Raw genomic sequence first — 25,470 nt, 5'->3', positions numbered from 1 at the left:
TCATTTATAAAGCTGAACTTGAATATGGGTTTTGGTTGTCAAATAACCCATACCATGCACATTTTACACATCTGTATTGCTCAAAAATATGAATTCATCATCTCAGGGTCATCTGACCAACTCAATGATCTTGCATTCTGGAACAGACAGACCCACATACCAACTCAGCACTGATGAGAAACACTGAGTACAATAGGAGAGAAATAACTGGCAAAACAAACTCAGGATTTTATTTGGTAACTTTATTGAAGTCACCCCCCTCCCCCAATTTGTAAAATGAAACCAAACTAATGAATAAAAAAGGGGTGGAAAATAAATAATTTGTACTGGATTTTGATTTGCCTAGAGTGTTTGTCGAGTCCAAATATCTTTGCACCCAAAAAAAAACTCCCAATACCCCCCTCTGTACACCGTCATGCTCTCCCCCAAAAATGTCAATGAACGTTTAGAACAAGGGGTCAATGCCGTCCCGTGTGAAATGTCGACTACACACACTAGAAATATCTACCAACATGTTTGGAACACCACTCAGAGTATTCAAATAATTGCTGTACTTCCAAGGGGGCACATGGAACAAACCAAAAAATAAACAGATTAACAATGTCATTCCTTGCTTCTGTTTAAAAACACTCCTGCAGAAAAACTACTGCATATCAGCAATGGATAGTGACACAATAGAACTTCGATTGCAAATAAAGAATGGAACTGAATGATGCAATCCCCATCCCCTCAAGAAGTCACCATTTCCTATTGAAACGGAGTCGCAAGGGTCCAAGTAGACCACAAGGAAATCAAGTCTGCTGCTAATACAAACATCGTCTGTTGGCCAAGTAAAATACAATTCGAGATTTTTATTAAGCAAGGCGATCCATAGAAAACCAAATGAGTGGGGCCGAGCTGAGGGACCGCAGAGGGCATGGAAGAGGAGGAAAACAGGAGTTCCCCTACCCCATTTAAGAGCGCAAAATTGGGATACATGGGAGGCTTGGTTAGGTGGGTGATAGGTAGGAAACGGGAGATGTTAGAGAATGAGGAATTGAGGGGGGGGGGGGGGGGGGATTTTGGGATGATGATGGTCCGTAGAGTGTGTTAAGGTACCACCAGCAGGCAGGGTGCCAGGGGGAGTCTAGATCAGGTCAGCCACATTCATTGGCATCTCTTCTACTGTGGTGTTGTAGAACGTCTCAATGTCCCGGAGTGTGCGCTTGTCCTCTTCAGTCACCATGTTGATGGCGACACCCTTCCTGCCGAAACGGCCTCCTCGCCCGATCCTGGCACACAACAATTAAAAGACCAGATTAATTCGAACCCTGCCGATCGGAATTTAGAAACAAAACGGTAGCGAAATAAATACGAAATGAATGAACAAACCAGGAGGAATGAGACCAGGACATTATTGAACAAGTCAGAAAAAGTAGGATACTGGTTGGTGGTTAGCTAGTTAAATTGCAAAGATGTATGAAATGGAGGATGTCAGAAAAGCAGGAACTTCTGGAAAATTCACACCCCAATATGAACCATGTTGATGACATAAGTTATTCATTTACATTACATTTACATTTAATTTAATTTATTCCTATGGAGCTCTGTTTTTAATATCTCAGGGTCCCTCCTACCTGTGAATGTAGTTCTCACGATTGGTTGGCAGGTCATAGTTGATAACCAGAGACACCTGCTGGACATCAATTCCTCGGGCCTGAAAGCAGCAACATGATCAGCACCCTTTGCCATGCCTGACCTCTAGCTGCCATTGCTTTATTACCCTGAACCCTGGTGCAGGCTAGCTTGGTTCCATGTGAATCAGTTGGGAAACGTGTAGCGCCAGCAACGCCAAAGGTTATGGGTTCGATTCCAGAGATAACATACAAAAAAATGTGCCACTTGACTAAAACTTTGGTATTACTGAGAATAGGCCAATTCAATAGGTCATAGAGGTCACTTACACATTTAATTTCACTGTAAAGGAAGTAACTTTGAATAAAAGGGTTTGCCAAGTTGATTAACATAATAAGGCTCTGCCCAGGTAGTAGGGTGCTCCTGCGTCTCCTGAACTCAACTCACCAGCAGATCTGTGGTGATGAGGACACGGCTGGAGCCAGAGCGGAACTCCCTCATGATCAGGTCCCTCTCCTTCTGGTCCATGTCACCGTGCTGGGAGGAAGGAAGGTGTCACACATTTTACATTTACTACTCTTACGCAGACCCACTTATAGTCAAACAAGTCAAGCCTGGATCTGTGAACACCACAAGCACTTAATTTCACATTATGGAAATCAAAAACCAAGAAATGCTGATCTAACCAGATGGACAGGATGTTTTCCACACAAATAGAGCACTAAGAAGCAATGGGGGAACTTGGGGGGATTCTGCAGATAATGTAAATGAATGCTGACACCTCAATAAAACGTATGACCTCTACAGGATCGGTGAAACCCCCCACAGGACAGTTGAGCTAACGTGTGCTAATGTGATTAGTATGAGGTTGTAAGTAACAAGAACATTTCCCAGGACATAGACATATCTGATATGGCCAGAAAGATTAAATTCTTGTTAACCTAACTGCACTGTCCAATTTACGGTAGCTATTACAGTGAAAGAATACCATGCTATTGTTTGAGAGCACAGTTAAGAACTTAAATGTATCAATAAACCAATTAGGAAAAAGGAAAAAAAAGCAAGCCATAACTATCCTGACCGAGTATATTGGTTCCAGACTTTCCTGAAAAGTTGCATATCGCGGGGGCTATTTGATGCTAATGCAGAACGCCACAGGATGTTTTTTTGCAGGTCAAGGGCAGTCAGGTCCGGGGTGAGCCAAGGGCTATATCTGCTCTTAGTTCTAATTTATTTTTGAATGGGGCATGCTTATTTAAGATGGCGAGGAAAGCACTTTTAAAGAGCAACCAGGCATCCTCTACTGATGGGATGAGGTCAATATCCTTCCAGGATACCCGGGCCAGGTCGATTAGAAAGGCCTGCTCACTGAAGTGTTTTAGGGAGCGTTTGACAGTGATGAGGGGTGGTCGTTTGACCGCAGACCCATAACGCATGCAGGCAATGAGGCAGTGATCGCTGAGATCCTGGTTGAAAACAGCAGCGGTGTATTTAGAGGGGAAGATGGTCAGGATGATATCTAAGAGTGTGCCCATGGTTACGGATTTAGGGTTGTAACTGGTAGGTTCCTTGATGATTTGTGTGAGATTGAGGGCATCTATCTTAGATTGCAGGAGTGTTAAGCATGTCCCAGTTTAGGTCACCTAACAGTACGAACTCTGAAGATAGATGGGGGGGCGATCAATTCACATATGTTGTCCAGGGCACAGCTGGGGGCTGAAGGGGGTCTATAACAAGCGGCAACGGTGAGAGACTTGTTTTTGGAAAGGTGGATTTTTAAAAGTAGAAGCTCAAATTGTTTGGGCACAGACCTGGATAGTATGACAAAACTCTACAGGCCATCTATGCAGTGTCATCTGTATGTGTGCAGTGCATGCATGTCTACGACTATGACTTTTAGCGATGCTAAGGATAAGACTTCTGGTTGACGGAAAAATGCTTTCCCAAAAACCTTCTCAGTAACTAGAAAATGTGCAGTTTTGTCACAAAACACAATGCCACCGATGTCGCAAGTTGAGGGAGCGTGCAACTGGCATGCTGACTGCCGGGATGTCGACCAGAGCTGTTGGCAGGGAAATTAATGTTCATTTCTTTACCATAACGTAGTTTGAGAGAATTTGGCCATACGTCCAACAGGCCTCACAACCGCAGACCTTGTGGATGGCATTGTATGGGAGAGCGGTTTGCTGATGTCAATATTGTGAACAGAGTGCCCCACGGTGGTGGGGTTATCGTATGGGCAGGCATAAGCTACAGACAACAAATTGCATTTTATCGATTGGCAATTTGAACGCACAAAAATACCATGAGATCCTGAGGCACATTTTTTTTTAAAGGTATCTGTAACCAACAGATGCGTAATCCATATATTAGGGCCAAAGTGAATATATTTCAATTGACTGATTCTCATATGAATAATAACTCAGTAAAATCTTTGAAATTGTTGCGTTTATATTTTCTTTAAGTATATAAAGGAGGCAAATTTTGGTCAATTTTGCCTGAAACTAAATGACCCTCATTAACCGGTCAACAAACAGTTACATTTGTTCTAAACAGTAAAATGACATGGCCAACAGAAAACACTATCAGAGATCTGTATATAATGACGAGATGCTTATGTTTCTTCCCCCCCCAAAATGGGAGTCGTCCCAAGGCGGAAAGGCAGGCGACAAGCATAGGCCCAAAATAAGCCCATAGAAATGCATTGGGCAGATTTTGGCGAGAGTGAAACATCGCTTTTTTCCCTCTTCCTCTGATACTATGCATGCATACCTACAAGGACCCAATATTGTCTATTAAGCTCTTAATGAAAACATGCAACAATAGCAAGCCTATCGTCTTCCAGTCAAAAGGCTATAGCCTATTATTGAACATGCAACTCCCGTAATGAAGCAGCTACTAAAACGTCATTTTCAAACATTTGCCCAAATGCAATTAGTTCAAAACGGTTCTAAACGGCACACCTAAATGCGAGCAGCTCCATATGTGACCCGAGATGAAAATCTGTTAACTTAAACGGTAATCCAGTAGCAACTACTATGATGGGTTTCTAGTATGACTAGGATTGTGCCTTTGGCTTCTGGACAATTAAATCATGTTGATATGAAAACCAATAGAACCAGGGATGCAAACTGGTGAGGGCCCAAAAAGGTGACACTTTAACACCGAAACATGCAAAAAATATCCCTGCTGGGGGGGGGATAAAAAATAAATTCGAAAATATCAGCTTTAAAATCCTAATTTCTAGTGATTTAGGCTGGATCCCTTCTTGAAATGCAGGTTTTACCTAATTAAACAGAGAATATTATCTACATGATCAGTCTGTGTAAAATAAGTGGTCAATGTGAACCTAACTCACAGCTAAAAAATGTATATGTTTCCAATGTTATTTGTTGCCTAGACTTCACTGCAAATGACACCAAAGTCTTGAGAAAAAAACAATACACTAATAATGCAGTTAGCCTAGAAAGCCTTCATAATAGAACGCTTCTGACCACACACACACACATCTAAATATTGCACTTGGGAAAAAATACTCTTAAAGTAGAAACAGAATGAAACAAACTTAGTTAGTGGCCACTATAGCAGACATCGATCAAGTGCACAAGGCTACCTGCGCAGAAATAACATTCACAGAGTAAAACATTAAATAATCCCCCCTCACTCAAGTGTTACTGTCAAGTTCAACACAACAAAAGCAATATCTTCGGGCTACACTGCACATTATTACACTGTACACTTTCTGCCTGTTGACATCTGTTCTACAATGTGTCAGCAGAGCATGATAAAATCTTTGCCTCCACGTTTCTATGGATGGATTTTTGCAAGGCTACTTTGAAAGCAATATAAGATATCATTATTTGAAGTAAAACATTTAGGTTTTAAACAATTATACTGCCTCAAGCTCCCAAAGTGGTGGTGGGGGGGGGGGGGGGGGGGGGGGGGGGACACTGAAGGTCAACAGTAGGCAGGCTAGTCTACGCAGCCGAATGGAAAGCGCGCTTTACAAGTTGAGAAATAAAAATAGCTCCTTTTTAAATTGTGGCCACTAAAGTGAACACACGATTGTGTTTAGAATTGTTATTTGTTTCGCAATGACTGGGCTTACAAAAGCAGGTTTCCCTCCAGTAGCCTACAGGCTTTTTGAGGACCTACTCTCCCGCCGTCTTGACAGATGGTAGGTAGGCTATTCCGCTTCTCAAACTAGGCTCTATATGCTGTGCGTGTGTGATAAATAAAATGCATGCCGACGAACAGAAATACAAGCGACAACTGAATTCCACAAAATTATGCAAATTAACATATAGACCGATAAGCATGACTAGTCAACTGTATTTTCAGTGGATAACCAATTAGCATCTATCGGTAAGACAACACTGTGGGACATGGACAGCGAGCTGGAAGTGCAGGAGCTCTTACCAGGGCAGAGACTGTGAAGTCCCTGGCGTGCATCTTCTCAGTCAGCCAGTCCACCTTTCGGCGGGTGTTGATGAAGATCACAGCTTGGGTGATGGTCAGGGTCTCATACAGATCACACAAGGTGTCCAGCTTCCACTCCTAACAAAGGGGGTTGAATTGAGTCTGAAGACATGGGAAAACTGCAAGCCTAAGACTGGGTCAAGAACACCTATTTCAAGCTATCGTGCCAACCCAAATTACACCATCCATGCTAGGATATTTTGTTTTGATAGGACTGTTTTCACATTTTCCTTATACAGCACAGTTACAAGCTAGTAACCTGGCTAATGCAGTAAATAGCCTCAGCGCAGTAGTGTGAAAGGGGTACACTACACAAAAAATTGATATTACAGTATTAGCAAACGTCAAAATTATGAAGAGCATGAGGTTGCTTCTAAGTTAAAGTTGTGGAGAGGGACAAAGAGGCCAGCCATAGTGGAGAGCAGTCGACTTCCTCTGTCAAAGAACATTGTTCCTCCAACAGCTTGGGAGACGCCATAAAGAGGCCAAGTGAGAGGTTTCACTCTAGTCTACATCTGTCCAAAATAAGGCCAATGTGTTTCTTGTCGCCCGCCTTCGGGACGACTCCCATTGTTAGGGCGGAGACATGAGCATCTCTTCATTATATACAGATCTGGAGACGCAGAGGGAACTTGGGACCCCAACAACATTTCCAAAGTGCTCAAGAGGATATAGCTAAACTCACCATTAGAGTCACTGTAGCAAGCTCTTTTCATACAAAAGCAACCATCTTCATAATCAAATACTACAATTTTAAGAAAGGAAAGGCCATTTTTAAATGTCTCATTGATTATCATTCCATGTTAACAGGACAGTTACTGTGTTGTATTGACCAAATGGGGCTACTTCATGACTTGACCTATTCCTGTTAGTAGAGCAAAGGGCCTCACAAGATTGTAATAACGAGCATATAAAAAGAACAATACATTCATTATACGTGTGTGTACACACACACACACACACACACACACGCTATAACATGCCTCCATTACAGCAATACCTCTTTCTCCACGTTGATGTAGAACTGGCGAATACCCTCCAGGGTGAGCTCTTCCTTCTTCACCAAGATACGGATGGGCTCACGCATGAACTTCTTGGTGACCTCCAGCACATCCTGAGGCATAGTGGCAGACAGGAGCACCACCTGGGAAACAGGGTTGAAAGGTATTAGCTCTATAGAGCAATCACTTGACAAAGGAATACATGGGTCATTGAAGATTACTATGGTGTGCTCAGCTGTTCATCTCCCTCTTGCTAACTCTTTCTTTCTCTAGGAGCACTACCAGGGAGGAGGGTTGGGACAAGTACTAGCTAAGATTGAGAAAAGCACAGTACATTCTACCTGAATTTATTTTTGATTCTATATTCCCATAGATTATGCTTAATTGACCCTTTGCTATGCCCCGCCCCAGAATGTGGGGAACCAATCGCAACGCTCCAATGGATAGCAAATGCCGTCGAGTCTGACACTTGGAACAAGATCACGTTTAAGTCGCATGAATGCCAGCGGCAAAAATAGTTCTTCAAAAAATGTATTGTTTAAATGGCTAAATAATTGAACACTGCAGCAGAAGTACTTGCTACTGTGATTCCTGAAATGCAGAGCATGTTGGGCAGGTAGGAGCGCTGGGCCAGTAACCCGAAAGGTTGTTGGATTAAATCCCCGAGCTCGTAAAAATCTGTCGTTCTGCCCCCGAGCAAGGCAGTTAACCCATTGTTCCCCGGGCACCGATGACGTGGATGTCCATTAAGGCAGCCCCCCGGCACCTCTCTGATTCAGAGAGGGTTGAATGCGGAAGACATTTCAGTTGAATACATTCAGTTGTACAACTGACTAGGTATCCTCCTTTCCCTTTTTCTAATCCAAAATTAAAAACTTTTGTTACAATATTTGCTAGCTCAGCTGTCTAGACTCGGTCTCATTAAACACCAAAACTTGCTAGCGCTAGCTAGGCACGTAATACAACTTCTTCTCGAAATGTGTTAGCTAGCTAAGTTAGCAATGTTATGAAAACAACTCCCATCTTCTGTACACATCAGGATACGATGAGAGCACTAGTGAATTCAGAATTATTTCAGTGACTAGCTACACTACAAAGCAATTGCAATGACAATTCACAACATACCCAAGAGTTTCCTGATTAGCAAGGGGTAGTCTGTAGGGATGTGCATCTTTCCCTTTCAAGACGATTCGATACGCATCTATACTGAACAAAAAAATAAAACGCAACATGTAAAGTGTTAGTCCCATGTTTTAAGGTAAAATAAAATATCCCAGAAATGCTTCATACGCACAAAAATCATTTCTCTCAAATTTTGGGCACAAATTTTAAAAACAGTATGATCATTACACAGGCGCACCTTGTGCTGGGGACAATAAAACGCCACTCTAAAATGTGCAGTTTTGTCACACAAGACAATGACACAGATGTCTCAAGTTGAGGGAGCCTGCAATTAGCATGCCAACTGCAGGAATGTCCACCAAAGCGGTTGCCAGAGAATTTAAATGTTAATTTCTTTACAATAAACCGCCTTCATCGTTTTAGAGAATTTGGCAGTACGTCCAACCAGCCTCACAACCTCAGACCACGTGTAATCACGCCAGCCCAGGACTTACACATCCTGCTTCTACACCGGTGGGATCGTCTGAGGGGAGTGCTGAGGAGTATGTCTCTCTGTAATAAAGCCCTTTGGTGAAAAAAAAAAAAAAACTTGTTCTGATTGGGTGGGCCTGCAGCGCCCCTGCCTAGTCATGTGAAATCCAGAGATTAGAGCCTAATGAATTAATTTAAATGGTCTCATTTCCTTACATGAACAGTAATTCAGCAAAATTGTTGAATGTTGCATTTATATTTGTATTCAGTGTAGATGCATGGGATCCAATACGTTTGTATTTTGAAACTACTCCGTTTCATTAGAACAGGGATCTGGCGGCCCCGGATCAATCTCTTTATTTTTTACTCAGTCAGGGTCTGAACTTACTGTTGAGCGTTAGACGAGTAGAATACACAATGTGAAATGTAGTTTTTATTTTATTTGCAAATTAGTCTAATGGGCAGTTATCTAAAATTGTAGTAAACATTGTTGAATTACCAACCGGTGGCCCCCCGTCAATTTTGATAGTCACTCAGATACCATAAAAAAAAGCTAATATTTTCTCTGCACCCTGTAGGTCTACAGACCTGCATGCCATTGCTGCCTCATGAGTTCAGATTGTGGCCCCCACCCCATCAAAGTTGCCCATCCCTGGATTAGAGAAATTAATTGATGCACTAACATTTGCTGTAGGGCTGACCCCGTTTAGACGACTGGTCAGTCAATAGGCTGTTGGTCGACCGAGATGTCTTTAGTCGCCTGTCTGAGTGGACTGATCCATTGTGGAGGCCTTGTGGATGGCACAGTCCATCATTAAGACACGTGCTACTGAAATAGTATATGGTTATATTACATAAGAACAATGGTGCAACACCAATAAAAATACTATTTTATAAAAGGCGCTTTCTCCCGCGTTGGACAGCGGTGAACTGTTGAAGCGGTGAACTGTTGAATTTGCGCCTTTTCCTAGACTATGTTGCTATGTGCATAACAGCAAAAGTTAATCAGCATATTGGTGTGGAGAACGATGCAGTGGAGGCAGCAGCAGAGTTAGGAGACGAGAAAATAGCTTGCCTTAATTGTCCAAGAAAAGTGAGGAGAGAGGAAACCAATTTAATTAGGTCAATAATCAATAGCCTAACTTCTAAAATGTGCCTGGCTTTATAAATCATCCATATATATATATATATATATATATATATATATATATATATATATATATATATATATATATATATATATATATATATCTACATAAATAAGACAGATCCTTATTCTGTTGCCTGTTTGTGTAATAGCCTGATTTTGTGAGCATCTAGCCTCACGCAACCACACGCTCTCCAGAGGGCTCCCAAGTGGCACAGTGGTCTAAGGCACTGCATCTCAAGGCTAGAGGTGTCACTATAGACCCTGGTTCGATCCCAGGCTGTACTACAATTGGCCGTGATCGGGAGTCTCAGAGCGGCGCACAATTTGCTCAGTGTCGTGATGGTTTGGCCGGGTTAGCACGTCACTGTAAAATAGAACAGCCAATATGGTATTAGAATGGATTTAGTGTCGTTTACACGGTTCCAAATTGTCAGAAACAGCTGTCGATATCCTTTTGAATGATGTCTGTGAGTATAACAGAACTCATATGGCAGGCAAAAACCTGAGAAAAAAATCCAACCAGGAAGTGGGAAATCTGAGGTTTGCCTATCCAATATACAGTGTCTATGGGGTCATTGCACTTCCTAAGGCTTCCACTAGATGTCAACAGTCTTTAGAACCTTGTTTGATGCTTCTACTGTGAAGGATGAGAGCTGATTGAGTCAGGGGTCTGGCAGAGTGCCACGAGCTCACTTAGGCGCGCCCCCGTGAGAGGTAGCTGCGTTCCATTGCATTTCTAAAGACAAAGGAATTCTCCGGTTGAAACATTATTGAAGATTTATGTTAAAAACATCCTAAAGATTAATTCTATACATCGTTTGACATGTTTCTACGAACGTTAATGGAACTTTTTTACTTTTCGCCTGGCCTGCGCATCATCAATTTGGATTTTTGAACTAAACACGTGAACAAAAAGGAGGTGTTTGGACATAAATTATGGACTTTATCGAACAAAATAGAAACATTTATTGAGGAACTGGGATTCCTGGGAGTGCATTCTGATGAAGATCAAAGGTAAGTGAATATTTATTATGCTATTTCTGACTTCTGTTGACTCCACAACATGGCGGGTACCTGTATGGCTCGTTTTACTTGCCGTAAAGTTTTTGAAATCTGACACAGCGGTTGCATTAAGGAAAAGTTTATCTAAAGTTCCATGTGAAACACTTGTATCTTTTATCTATGTTTATTATGAGTATTTCTGTAAATTGATGTGGCTCTCTGCAAAATCACCGGATGTTTTGGAGGCAAAACATTACTGAACATTACGCACCAATGTAAACAAATTTTTGGGGGATATAAATGAACTTTATCGAACAAAACATACATGTATTGTGTAACATGAAGTCCTATGAGTGTCATCTGATGAAGATCAAAGGTTAGTAATTAACCTTTTCTCAATAGGGGGTGCTGTTTAAACTTTGTAATAATTTCGTTCCCAAATTAAACTGCCTCGTACTCAATTCTTGCTCGTACAACATGCATATTATTATTACTATTGGATAGAAAACACTCTCTAGTTTCTAAAACCGTTTGAATTATATCTGTGAGTAAAACAGAACTCGAGTTGGAGCAATTTTCCGATGAGGAAGTGAGAAATCTGAAATCTGCAGGCTGTTCTGAGGTCGGTTTATTAATTTGCATGTCTTCTATTGGTTGAGATGCACTGCATACGCCTTCCCCTGGATGTCAGCAAATAGTGAGAATTGAAATGGAGTTGCTAGGCAGATCTGAGGCCTTATAAAATGGGCTGGCAACGTGGGGTCCTCTCTTTCTTTCCTTCGCCATGACGCAAGACAGACCTCAGGATGGCGTTCTAGAAAGCTCCCGTTATAGCCCTTAGATATATCCGGCTCTGATTTTATTCGATATAGGTGTTAAAGACATCATAATGTTGTTATTTTAAACCGAGTTATAGCAGTTTATATCAGTATATTGAGATTTTCGGGTATTTATTTGTGCTGCGTTCTAGTGAGTTGGGCACGTCTGGCCCACATTGGTAATGTTTACTGCTAATTCCAAAGTTGAAGGCGACAATCTACAACCGAGCAACGATTCTTTTGGAAAAAGGACAACTTGCCCAAGATTCTGATGGGAGCTCATCAAAAAGTAAGAACTATATGATGTTAATTCGTTGTTCTGTTGAAAAATGTGAAACTCATATTCCGCCATTAATTTCGGTGCGGTCTCGCTTTAACGCACGCTGTATGTCGTAGTAACGTTAATTTTAAAAATTTAACACAGCGATTGCATTAAGAACTAATGCATCTTTCATTTGCTGTCCAACCTGTATTTTTTAGTCAAGTTTAAATTTAGTTACTGATTAGATTAGGTGCCTCAAAAGATTTCTCCCAACATATTGTTGGCAGCTTGGCTACTATTCTCATTGTATAACCACGATTTGTGCCGCTAAATATACACATTTTCGAACAAACTCTATATGTATTGTGTAATATGATGTTATAGGACAGTCATCTGATGAAGTTTTGAGAAGGTTAGTCAAAAATGTAATATCTTTTGCTGGTTTATTCGCTATCGCTAACGTGCATGAATCAATGCTGCTGTGTGGTTGGCTAGTGTAGTAAGCTAATATAATGCTATATTGTGTTTTCGCTGTAAAACACTTAAATCTGAAATATTGGCTGGATTCACAAGATCTTTGTCTTTCATTTGCTGTACACTATTTTTCAGAAATGTTTTATGATGAGTATTTAGGTAATACACGATGGTCTCTGTAGTTATTCTAGTTGCTTTGGTGAGAGTTGTGATGGTGGCTGCAATGGTAAACTATGATTTATACCTGAAATATGCACATTTTCTCTAACAAAACATATGCTATACAATAAATATGTTATCAGACTGTCATCTGATGAAGTTGTTTCTTGGTTAGTGGCTATTTATATCTTTATTTGGTCGAAATTGTGATTGCTACCTACGCAGGAAAAAAATGGTGGACAAAAAAAGTGGTGTCTTTTGCTATCGTGGTTAGCGAATAGATTTACATATTGTGTCTTCCCTGTAAAACATTTTAAAAATCAGAAATGATGGCTGGATTCACAAGATGTGTATCTTTCATCTGATGTCTTGGACTTGTGATTTAATGATATTTAGATGCTAGTATTTACTTGTGACGCTATGCTAGGCTATGCTAGTCAGCTTTTTTACTGATGGGGGTGCTCCCGGATCCGGGATTGTGTGCAAGTAGAAGTTAACTTCATCTCTATTTCTGCTTTTTGTGACTCCTCTCTTTGGCTGGAAAAATGGCTGTGTTTCTGTGACTAGCTACTGACCTAACATAATCAGATGGTGTGCTTTCATCGAAAAGACTTTTTGAAATCGGACACCGTGGTGGGATTAACAAGTTTATCTTTAAAATGGTGTAAAACACTTGTATGTTTGAGAAATTTTAATTATGAGATTTTTGTAGTTTGAATTTGGCGCCCTGTACTTTCACTGGCTGTTGTCAAGTCGATCCCGTTAACAGGATCTCAGCCGCAAGAAGTTAAACATGCCACTGGCTTTGAGTAAAGCCAGTGTGTATATGCGCGGATGACTCAACACTACACGCATCAGCTACTACAGTAAATCACTGCAACACTCAGAGCTGCAGTTAGTTTCAGAATGGGTGGCAAGGAATACGTTTGTCCTAAATATTCCAAAAACTAAAATCTTTGTATTAGGGATAAATCATTCACTAAACCTCAACTAAAATCTTGTCATAAATAATGTGGAAACTGAGCAAGTTGCGGTGACTAAACTGCTAGAGTAGACCTGGATTGTAAACTCATTGTCAAAACATGTTGATACAACAGTAGCTAAGATGGGGAGAAGTCTGTCGATAATAAGCAGCTCCTCTGCCTTTTTAACACTATCAACAAGGCAGGTCCTACAGGCCCAGGTTGTCGCACCTGGCCTACTTTTCAGTCGTGTGGTCAGGTGACACAAAAGGGGACCTTGGAAAATTACAATTGGCTCAAAACAGGGCAGCGGCCCTAAAATGTACATGAGAGATAACAATAATATGCATGTAAATCTCATGGCTCAAAGCTGAAGAGACCGACTTACACACGACTTGTTTTGTAAGAAGTGTTGACATGCTGAATGCACTGAGGTGTCCGTTTAACCTGTTTGGGCTGCAGGGGCAGTATTGAGTAGCCTGGATAAAAGGTGCCCATTTCAAACGGCCTCGTACTCAATTCTTGCTCGTACAATATGCATATTATTATTACTAATGGATAGAAAACACTCTAGTTTCTAAAACCGTTTGAATTATATCTGTGAGTAAAACAGAACTCCTTTTGCAGCAAACTTCCTGACAGGAAGTGGAAAATCTGAAATCGTTGCTCTCTTCTAGGGGCTGCCTATTAAAGTCCTTGATATTTATTAGTTTAGATGCACTTCATATGTCTTCCACTAGATGTCGACAAGGAGTGAGAGAAGAAATGGAGTGTGTAACTTGATCTGGCCTCGAATTATAGCTCTTGGCATGACGTGTCACCAGTTTCCTGTTTTCTTGAGAGCGCGAGCAGGGACCTGGATTTGCCTTCTAATAAGCTGCCGTTATGGACGACTAATATCTCCGGCTTTGATTTTATTTGATACGTGACAATATCATCGTAAAGTATGTTTTTTCAATATAGTTTCATCAGATTATTGACATTTTTCCGGGAGTTTTGCCGTGTTCCGTTCTCTTCCGTTTGTTGACATGGAGAGATTCGCGCCACTTGGCAAGAGTGCTTGCTAAATCGAGAGGGAAAAAGGCTGTTCTAAATCCAAACAACGATTGTTCCTGACAAAGGACCCCTTGTACAACATTCTGATGAAAGATCAGCAAAAGTAGGACCCATTTTATGATGTTATTTCATATATCTGTCGTACATGTGAACTAGTCGTTTGCGCCCAGCTTTTGGGTACTCTCGCGCTATACCTAAGCTGGATGTCGTAATTAAGTTATTTTTAGAATTCTAACACAGCGATTGCATTAAGAACTAGTGTATCTATCATTTCCTATACAACATGTTTTTTTTAGTTATGTTTATGAATAGCTATTTGGTCAGAATATGTGTGTCAGAAAAAGTGTCAGAAAAATATCCGGACGTTGTGGGAAAAAGCTGCTACGTTAGCACAATGTATAACCACTGATTTCAGCTCTAAATATGCACATTTTCGAACAAAACATAAGTGTATGTATAACCTGATGTTATAGGACTCATCTGATGAAGCTTATCAAGGTTAGTCAAAAATAATATATCCTTTGCTGGTTTGTTACGATCGCTAACTTTTGCTACTGGGAAATGGCTTGTGTTTCTGGCTATTGTGGTAAGCTAATATAACGCTATATTGTGTTTTCGCTGTAAAACACTTAAGAAATCGGAAATATTGGCTGGAATCACAAGATGCCCGTCTTTCATTTGCTGTACACTATGTATTTTTCAGAAATGTTTTATGATGAGTATTTAGGTATTTGACGTTGGTGTCTGTAATTATTCTGGCTGCTTTCGGTGCAATTTCTGATTGTAGCTGCACTGTAAACTATGATTTATACCTGAAATATGCACATTTTTCTAACAAAACATAGATTTATTGAATAACATGTTATAAGACTGTCATCTGATGAAGTTGTTTGTTGGTTAGTTTGGTTGGTTCTTGGTTAGTTAGGTTGGCTTTGTGCATGCTACCTGTGCTGTGAAAAATGTCTGTCCTTTTTTGTATTTGGTGGTGAGCTAACAAATATACGTGCTGTTTTCGCTGTAAAACATTTTAAAAATCGGACATGTTGGCTGGATTCACAAGATGTGTACCTTTCATTTGCTGTATTGGACTTGTTAATGTGTGAAAGTTAAATATTTCTAAAAAATATATTTTGAATTTCGCACCCTGCACTTGAAGTGGCTGTTGTCATATTGTGGCCGGCCTCGGGCTTGCAGCCAGAAGAAGTTAAACTACTAGGACACAGCTGTCACCCATACATACCCCACAAGACATACCAGAGGCCTCATACGGTTTCAGCCACTATTCTTGTTTTAGACATGCTACTCATTTAAAACTGTCTGAAACGGGCATGGACAAGGAGTCTTGCAAATGGTTGAAGAGCCATCTGACCGACAGGGTTCAATGTATGCTTCCTGATGATGTCAAGTCTAGTTTCCTCGATATTACGAAAGGTGTACTGCAGGGGTTGGTATTGAGACCTGTTCTCTTTACTGTTTATATAAATAATATTGGTCTATGTATCAAATCCTGTAATATTAATCTGTATGCAATACATTTTTGTATGCCATTGCACCGACTGTTAACCAAGCTATGTTAGAGCTGCAATCGGATTTTGTTGCATTACAGAAAGCCCTTGATTTAAAACTTGTACTTAATGCAGGCAAAACTAAATACATGTTCTCTAATTCACAGAACTTTCTCAGACGAGCTACAGTCTTTCATTGGATAGCTCTCATTGAGCGGGTTCCTGCCTATAAATATCTGTCTGTTTGGATTGATAAATGTAACGTTTAACAAAATATACTGATGACCTAGTTAAAAAGCTAAAATGTAATTTTTTATTTATTTATTATTATTATTATTATTTTTTTTTTTAGATCTTGCTTCTCCATTAACAGCAGGTAGCAGATTGTGCAGTCAACTTTCCTGATAGTTCTTGACTATGGTGACACCATTTACCAGAATGCAGCAGCAACTACTCTCAAACCAATGGATGCAGTCTACCATAGCGCCCTTTGCTTTATTACAGGTGACAGTTTTAATATTCATCACGGCATCCTTTATCAGAAGGTCAGCTGGACCTCACTAAAGTTCTGTAGATCACTTCATTACTCCCTTCTTGTTTGCAAAGCTCTTCTCCACAAGCTTCCAACATAACCCACTTCACTGTTGAAATACAAAAATATGAGCTACCCCACTCATTCACAGTGTTGGAACTCTTGAGTTCCCACTTGTCTCCACAAAGTTAGGTAAATCCTCTTTAGTTTTAACCCACCACAGTTATGGAATACCTTACAAAACAAATCACACCTGGATTCCCTGGTGCCGATGGGGTAGTTTAAAACTGTTTAATGAAGTGTGCAATTGTTTCAATTGACCATTATAACTTCTAATAACCTGATGTAATGTATAGCTGTCTTGTAGTTTATATTTTTGTTGCAAATGAGACATGACACTGGTCTCAATTGGGCTTCATTGAATAAATAAAAGTAAATAGAAATTGCAGAGGCTTCAGGTAGAGCATAACTTCCTAAGGTACTGTTAGACACAATCTGTCTTCATACCTGTGTGCTAGTGCCAAGCTTCTGGAAAATCTCGTAGATCTGGTCCTTGAAACCCCGGCTCAACATCTCATCAGCCTCGTCCAGGACAAACATCTTGATGTACTTAGCAGCTGAGGGGGAAGATGAGCACTTGGTTTAGACAAAACTTGGAACAAAAAAAATGACTTGTCAATAATCTGCAGTAAATGAAAACATACAGCTGTAAACAATGTTGAGAAAAGTTTAACAGTTGTTATCTGAACAAAAAGAAACGCACGGACATCACTCACAGAGGAACTTGCGGTTCAACATGTCGAACACGCGGCCTGGTGTTCCAACCACTATGTTGGGAGCCTCAGCCTGGAGCTTTGTCACCTCGTTGCGGACGTTGGTTCCGCCGATACAGGCATGGCACGAGGCTCCCATGTAGTCGCCGAGGGCCAGGATCACCTTCTGGATCTGTTGAAGAGGGGGATGTCAATCAAACTCAAAGCCAGCAGTTGTCACAAAGTACTTTTACAGTAACACAGCCTAGACTAGGGAGCAAGCAGAAGCACAGTGGCCAGGGAAAGCTTCCTTTGGCACGTATTTGTTTACATGTCCATGGTCTCTTAGTAGGTAGGTCAAACCCATTTTGGTGATTTTTGGTATATCATTCAAATCAACCACAGCATGCGTTTGGACTCATTCAGCAGTTAGCACCTGATTAAGAACAATACAACATGTTGAAAGTTCAATTTATATTTATAAAACTAACGTTGAAAATGATGCTGTCGCTGCTTCCTGATAAAACATTGATAAAATAGCCCAATGTCAAATCACAGCGTGAAAGTGTCCAAATCAATAACCAATATGCAGAAACAGTGTGATATTTGTATTTATTATGGATCCCCTGAATGAGTCCAAAAACATGCTGTGGTTGATTTTGATGATACCAAAAATCCCCAAATTGGGTTTGCCCTGCCTACTATGATGCCATGGACATGTAAACTTAGTCAAATATGTGCCAAAGGAAGCATTCCTTGGCCACTGTGCTTACGCCTGCTCCCTAGTTTAGGCTGTGTTACTGTAACAGCACTTTGTGACAACCGCAAAATTACGGGGCTCCATAATAAACACGAGTATATCACAAACTGTTTCCGCAAATTAAGGCAGGTATGTATTGTAATGTTTCAAATAAATATATTTCACAACACATTAAGTGTGTGCCCTCAGGCAACTACTCTACCACCACACAAAATCCATATGTACGTGTTTAGAGCATATGTTGTCATGCGTGTGCATCTTCAGTCAAAACTGTTCAATAAGGTGTGAAAAACTAAATGTACTATCTACACATACATGTGCAACAATAGTGATATTACTTGCATTTCTCTCTTCTTCTGACGATCACTTTATAAAACTGCACACACACAAAAAAAACACTTGTTTTGACAAGTGGCAATAAATAACTAATCGATGAGGGAGGGCTATGCGCTGAGGAAACTACCACAAAAACTGGGGATATTTTCACATCACAGGTTGGAGGACAATCAGCAGAACACAGCCGGCTACATTTTGAGACGGGGGTCACCGAAACAGAAAAGCAACACCGCCAATCACTCAAATCGATTATCACGTTGAAATCAATTGTGCGAGAGGGGGGAGATGAGGTTACACATTCTGTTAAAACGAACAGCTCAAAAACCTGAAGAATCTGGCAATAATGTTTCCGTCACTGGTTAGAGAACAATCGGTAGAAGACTGCTAGCTACATTTTGAAGTGTTGCATTTTGATTTAAGTAAGTAAGTAAGTAAGTAGCGCAACACTTTTTATGTTATCACTTTCATCGATATCACGCTGAAATCAATAGAACTGGGGCAAACATTTGGCGTGTGGAGCAATTTAAACTAATACCATTCAACGGTCACACGGAAACCTGGAATAATAACTTATAAAATGGTTGGTTAGATGGGAACTTGTAGAAGGCTTAAAATCTGTGTTTTAGAACGTTGGATGTTTCTTTCGGGAGACTGCCATCATGGAAAAGTGAACAAATCACTTTTTCTGGTAGCTTCGACTAATCATGACGCGGCAGAGGATATCAACAGTGACAACCGTTGGCTGCCATTTAAAGCCAGGTGTACGCTACATGACTTTCAAAACCCTGACACCGCTGAGCCTCTCACATTGAAAACTACCGTCTTTCCTGTAGTGTTTAGCCAACGTAGTGGTGCACACTAAACAACGTGGCACAGGTGGGGGTCACAAACTACAAGATTCTTCACCTGGTTGTGAGAATTCTCGACACCACGCCGTCTCACGAAAACAATAATGGGATTAGATTTAACATAGCTACAACGAGCTGTGGCTCAAAGTAGCCTCAAACGTTTTCAGTCAGACATTCACGCGTCCCATACAGAGTTGAAATATCTAGCCAACATTGTCAATTGAACAACATTGCTTGTGAACTTCAGAGCTGTAACAATGACAAATTGGCTTTGGCTAAAGACAACTACAAATGCATACTAGTAGTAGTCATTGCACCTGCTCGAGAGTACACATTCTGGGTGACGCGAAACATCAACTCCCTGGCGAGCTCTCATTGGTTATTGCTGATGACCATTCTCAAAACGTGTCCTTGCACATCTCACACTAAAAGAGCATTGCAAATTGTGCCGATAAAAATCAAACATGTTTGAAAATATCAGGATGTCTGGGACTGCTCAAAGACTAGATTGGTAGCCCTCAGATTGTGTCTGACCTGTTCACATTAAACGAGCGTCGGTGACAGCTACACCCCCCAAGGAGGTAACGACATGGGGATTTTGTTTCTCCGATCTCAAAAACTTCTGGGACAGCTACATCATGGCCAAAATCGTGTAATGTACCCCCGGCTTAAGTGCTAATTTTTCTGTCACATCCGTGTATTGGTGTGTGGCCAGTGACTTTTATAGAGAGAATGTCCCTAATTGTTTGCGTCTTATGAGAGTTTGAAAATGAACTCAGAACCAAATGTCCTGCGCACCTCATTGGTTTTGATTATGTGAAGTTAATGATCTGTTTTAAGCAATTGATCTTATGTCACCAATTGATCTTATGTCACTGTGATGACTAAAGTTTTATACTATCACCACCAATCTGCGCAAAAAAAGGATGTGGATTTCCACTACATTTTATGGAGTGAAAATGCAAGCTTGTGTAAGGCAGTAAAATCTGTCCACATTAGGGAGATTAGCGCAATATAAAATAATTCAAATGTCAATTAAAGATGTTTTGTTGCCCGCTCTATTGATCACAAACTGAACCATTCAGAGAGTTTAAAAGGACACTTCAAGATTTTTCAGAGTAAGATGAACTCATGGATACCATTTCTGTGTCTCTGCATGCAGTTTGAAGGAAGATGCTAACTAGCGCAATGTTTGGAAGTCTATGCTACCTACTAGCGTGATAGTACTAGTAGATAGACTTCAAGTCATTGCGCTATGGTAACACTAGCTGGCATTGGCTCACTAAACTACCTATAATATTCTTCATACTGGATGCAAAGACATAAAAATGGAATCCACGAGTTCACCTGACTCTGGGGAAGTTGATAAAGCGCTTCACTGCCAAAATCCCAAAGAATCCCTTTGAAAATGCTCTCAAACAATTTAACCAGGCGCTCTAGAGCCTCCATAGTGTCAGTGCAGTAGCCTGAACATTTGACTTCCCTAATCTAAGTCACATTTTAAGTACTTCCATGTTCAAGATAATTTTAGCATACATGTTCATTAGTTTGTTAGTCGTCATCAGACAAGCAACAATACTTTTGTAACTCATGAGTTTGTGCCCTTAACATGAACCATGAACCTGTTGCTCGCTGCACAGGCAGTTGGGAAGAATCTCTCTCTCTCATCCTGACAGATACAAGACTCAAACACACCGCCTTGCCCAGTGACAGGGGTGGCACATCACAGCATCAGGCTACAGGGTTTGATTCACACTATAGAGCAGAGTCAAGCTGTACTGTGCTGGCTATTCATCCACCATAGGCTGCTAGAACACTGCTGAAAGGCCCACGCGATATTAAAATATCAGATCCAGCATGGTATGTTTGAGTTGGAACGAGAGTGTGTAAAGGGTACAGAAGTTGCACTTAAATGTGGACTGTTTTTAGGGCAATTTAAGTGTGTGTAACCTGCCTGCTGAGCCAGCTCTCGGGTGGGGGCGAGGACCAGGGCCTGGGTGCCCTTCAGCTCGATATCAATCTGCTGGAGGATGGAGATGGCGAACGTGGCAGTCTTCCCTGTGCCGGACTGGGCCTGTGCAATGACATCATAACCTGGTGGGGAAGGAAGGCTGGTATTCATTAGTGGACACCATAACAAAACACTAACAGAAAAAAAATCTAATGTTTCTTATTGGACAAATTCAGACCGGTCCCGCCCAGTTGGTTCCTAGTGAATATGACCATGGATAAGTTTTATAGGCATTTGGTTCACTGTTTAGACTCATGATTGAGAAAGTCTCCAAACCTGACACGTCGGATGCGATGGAATAAATAAAAGCCAGTGTACTATGATCAAGGAAACCTAATGTTCCACATAGGAATGAAGAGGATTAATTAAGTATAGAAGCAACTTCCGTCAGCGACAACTTAGGCTAGATATTGACAGAAAAAGACCACAACAAACATCAACACTATTGGTATACCCATTCTTGATAAGTTGATGGAAACGAACATACATGCAGAGGTCGCCCACACACAACATCCTGTGTGTGGGAGTTGATTTTAGGAAACTTGAACTTACCCTTGATACAAGGGAGGATGGCCCTCTGCTGAATGGCAGATGGTTTCTCAAAACCATAGGCATAGATTCCTCTCAGGAGAGTCTCACGCAGGGCCATCTCATCGAAGCTGTCCACAATCTCATTCCAGTTACTCTGTGGAGAGAGAAAAATGCCAAACCACGGTTAGTGTATATAGTACTCAGATACTATACTCCTTACAGACTCCCAGTACTGTTTTACTGCCAGAGGAGATGGAAAACCAAGCAAGACCCTGATTGTGGGCATGAGATGTATGCATCTTCGCCTCCACCCCATTGGACTACAATGCCGTTCAAATATTCAACAATTTAACTGGTCCTTCACCCAACTTTTGACAAACTTGCCTGACACAAACAAAACATTTAACTTTACCTCAATGATGCCATCTGGCTCCATGCCCTCAGGGCCATTGTCTCTGTTGGAGAGGTCTCTGGAGGGAAACGTCCACATGTCAATATTAGATGATACATTTGTTTCATAACACATTAGCAAATTCTAATGATATCATGAACAAAAACATTTCTAACCAGAAATGTATCAGGGGTCTAATGCCAGAGAGAGTGATTGTAATGGGCATGACATGGAGTGCCATTGACTGCAACGAAGCCCCCCCCATGTATAATAAACTCGCATAAGATACTGGTGTTGGCGACCAACGTTGCAGAAGTTGGGGCACACACACACACAACTAAATGTGACGCTATTCAATTTCAAAATATATATATATTTCATTAAGTCTTCTCAATGCAGACGACTCGAACACGCCCACGCAGTTACTAGCACTCAGAGAGATTTTGAATAGAATAATGGTCATGGTGGATACATTGGTGGTGCTTCTCTGGCTGGTTAGGCCCGAGTGCTCATGGTGGATAACACATTGGTGGGGGTTCGCTAGCTAGCTAGGCCCGAGGGTAAACGTAAATGCTATAACTACTAACTTTGGCTAACTAAGAAGCAAAACGACACATTCAACAGGGATAGCTAACCACACTAATTGGAAGTAGCAGTCACTCAACAGGATAGCCCATCCGATAGAAAATACCTCAATTTTGTAATAAAGAAAAAAATACCTCAATTTTGTAATAAAGAAAAAAATACATATAACGCACCGCCACCAGGCCTGGCAACCCTTTAACCGAAAAGCATGTGCTCGTAGCGCACAAGGTTAGCTGAAAGGGTTCCTCCACCAAAAGAACAAGCGACCCAGCAAGCTCGTACGCATATTATGTCGGATAAGAACTGTAGCTAGCGAGACACTAGCTACCTGGAGTTGGTGTTAATAGTTCACGACTGTTAGCTAACGTAGCGAAACGTGACCAAAGACACCGCTGGGCAGAAACGAATTTCTGCACCATGGCGAGGCTCGCTGGTGAGACAGGCCACCATTTTCCCGCAACCTCTGTCTGGTGTTCGCCTGCCAAATTAGAACTAGTTAGCCATCTTAACCAATGTTAGCAGTTCGCCTTCACCGAGCATTACTCAATTAACGTTCGTGGGCTGGCCAGCAAATCAGTGTTTACAATAATACAGGGCACAATATGAGCCAACTACCTAGCTAACATGGTATAACGTGAAAATGTACTACGGTCTTGCAGTTAGACCTGGCCAGCTAGCTAGTGGCTCCAACACGGCTACCACTAGCCAGTTTACAGTTGCTAACGTTAGTTAGCACTAAAGCGACAGCACAAGGAAACCATTCATGTTTCATTTTATAAAGGAATTGCGGGGCTGACCGCGTTATTTCATCTAGCCATGTGTATCTGGTTATAATAAAATAATGGAACAATTTGCAGGATTCTTTACCTCTCTTCATAATCTGCCGACATTATCACAAAGGGCGAATACGCCGCGAAAATGTTTTATATACCACAACGTGGTTTGGAAAGCTCAAGTTTTGATTGCTGAAGGGGACTATCATTCAATATTGGCAACACCCAGAGTCATATGTTTAAACCCATTGTGACATATTATTGGCTATCTAAGAAGTCACTAAACGTATGGTCTCCGCCTTTATTTGACCATAATAGGAGCGAAAAGGAGGACTCGACATTTGGTTCCTCCCCAGCAACAACACCATTGGAAGCAGAGACCCTAATAAATGACTAATTCTATGATTAGAACCAACATAACAAACAGTGCTTTCATTTCATTTGTTGATTATGAGGCATAATACAATACACTATTTGAACTCCACTAGCCATTACCTTATCACAGGATAGACAATTAGAAACCATGTTTCATAAAATGTATACAAATAAATCCAGGAACGAAAATACAATAATTTCTACAAGACTGCAAATGTATCTAGCCCAATAATGCACCAAAGGAGCCTGATGTTACTCCTTAGTCCAAGGACCTTACATGTTCTAAAGCTTCTTCGGGATCGGTGTCCCTTCCACCGGACGGTTGAGCTAACGTAGGCTAATGCGATTAGCATGAGGTTGTAAGTAACAAGAACATTTCCCAGGACATAGACATATCTGATATTGTCAGAAAGCTTAAATTCTTGTTAATCTAACTACACTGTACTGCTATTACAGTGAAAGAATACCATGCTATTGTTTGAGGAGAGTGCACAATTTTGAACATGAAAAGTTATTAATAAACAAATTAGGCACATTTGGGCAGTCTTGACACAAAATTTTGAACATGCAATGGTTCATTGGATCAGTCTGAAACTTTGCACATACACTGATGCCATCTAGTGGCCAAAATCTAAATTGCACCTGGGCTGGAATAATACATTATGGCCTTTCTCTTGCATTTCAAAGATGATGGTACAATTTTTTTTCAAAAGAATGGTTCTTTATTATCTTTTACCAGATCTATTGTGTAATATTCTACTACATTCCTTTCACATTTCCATAAACTTCAAAGTGTTTCCTTTCAAATGGTACCAAGAATATGCATATCCTTGCTTCAGGGCCTGAGCTACAGGCAGTTAGATTTGGTTATGTCATTTTGGGCGAAAATTGGGGAAAAAAGGGCTAATCCTTAAGAGTGTGAATTGGCTCTGGAAGCCAAAACATCCAAATATTCTAAACGTGAATCGATTCTCAATTGCGGTACGGTTCTACTATCATACCACATCAAAATGATTTCACAAATGCAAAATACACACTTAATGTAGTGTTTAAACCGGGTTTAACACAATTGCAGCCGACAATATTTTTCAGTGACAACACGTTTGTGGCGTCTATCTTCCGTTTATACACTGGTGTTCGGAGACGCTTATAGCTAGAACAGGTCTTCCGTCTGTTTTATGTAAACAAGCGCTGTAACATGGATATATGGCCTTGTGGGAGCCTAACCTTATAAATGTGTGTTCACAACGGAAGACAGATGCCAGAAACGTGTTGTCACTGAAAAATACTGTTGGCTGCAACTGTTTAAAACACTGTAGAGTAAGTGTGTATTTTGCATTTATGAAATTATTTTGATGTGATATGATAGAAGGATTTATGTTAAGTTTTAGTTTTTTAACAATTTTTTCCCGCCAATAAAGATATGATCCTTATGCTTCCAAAACCGTACTGCAAGTGATGCGTGCTAATGTTCAGAACGAGTGTCGCGGCTCTTAACATA

At 40.8% G+C, this 25,470-nt stretch overlaps 1 protein-coding gene across 2 annotated transcripts; it reads right to left on the bottom strand.

Moving 5' to 3' along the window:
- Positions 1-227: 227 nt before the first annotated feature.
- Positions 228-23,786, bottom strand: LOC129862899 (eukaryotic initiation factor 4A-I-like). 2 transcript variants are annotated; one of them, XM_055934985.1, is made up of 11 exons: positions 23,689-23,784; positions 22,258-22,315; positions 21,867-21,999; positions 21,258-21,397; positions 17,384-17,552; positions 17,115-17,224; positions 7,094-7,237; positions 6,034-6,171; positions 2,062-2,151; positions 1,617-1,696; positions 228-1,271 (listed from the first exon to the last, which is right to left on the bottom strand). In XM_055934985.1, the coding sequence occupies exons 1-11, from the start codon at positions 23,709-23,711 to the stop codon at positions 1,127-1,129; spliced, it is 1,230 nt and encodes a 409-aa protein (XP_055790960.1). In that variant the 5' UTR covers positions 23,712-23,784; the 3' UTR covers positions 228-1,126. The 2 variants fall into 2 exon arrangements, with proteins under 2 accessions (XP_055790960.1, XP_055790962.1); XM_055934987.1 differs by lacking the exon at positions 6,034-6,171 and having other exon boundaries at positions 23,689-23,786.
- Between the last annotated feature and the right edge of the window lie 1,684 nt (positions 23,787-25,470).

Source organism: Salvelinus fontinalis, chromosome 9 (assembly GCF_029448725.1).
Source record: "Salvelinus fontinalis isolate EN_2023a chromosome 9, ASM2944872v1, whole genome shotgun sequence".
Lineage (NCBI taxonomy): Eukaryota > Metazoa > Chordata > Actinopteri > Salmoniformes > Salmonidae > Salvelinus > Salvelinus fontinalis.
The sequence above is the reverse complement of the archived record's forward strand: the minus strand, read 5'-3'. Positions and strand labels throughout refer to the sequence as shown.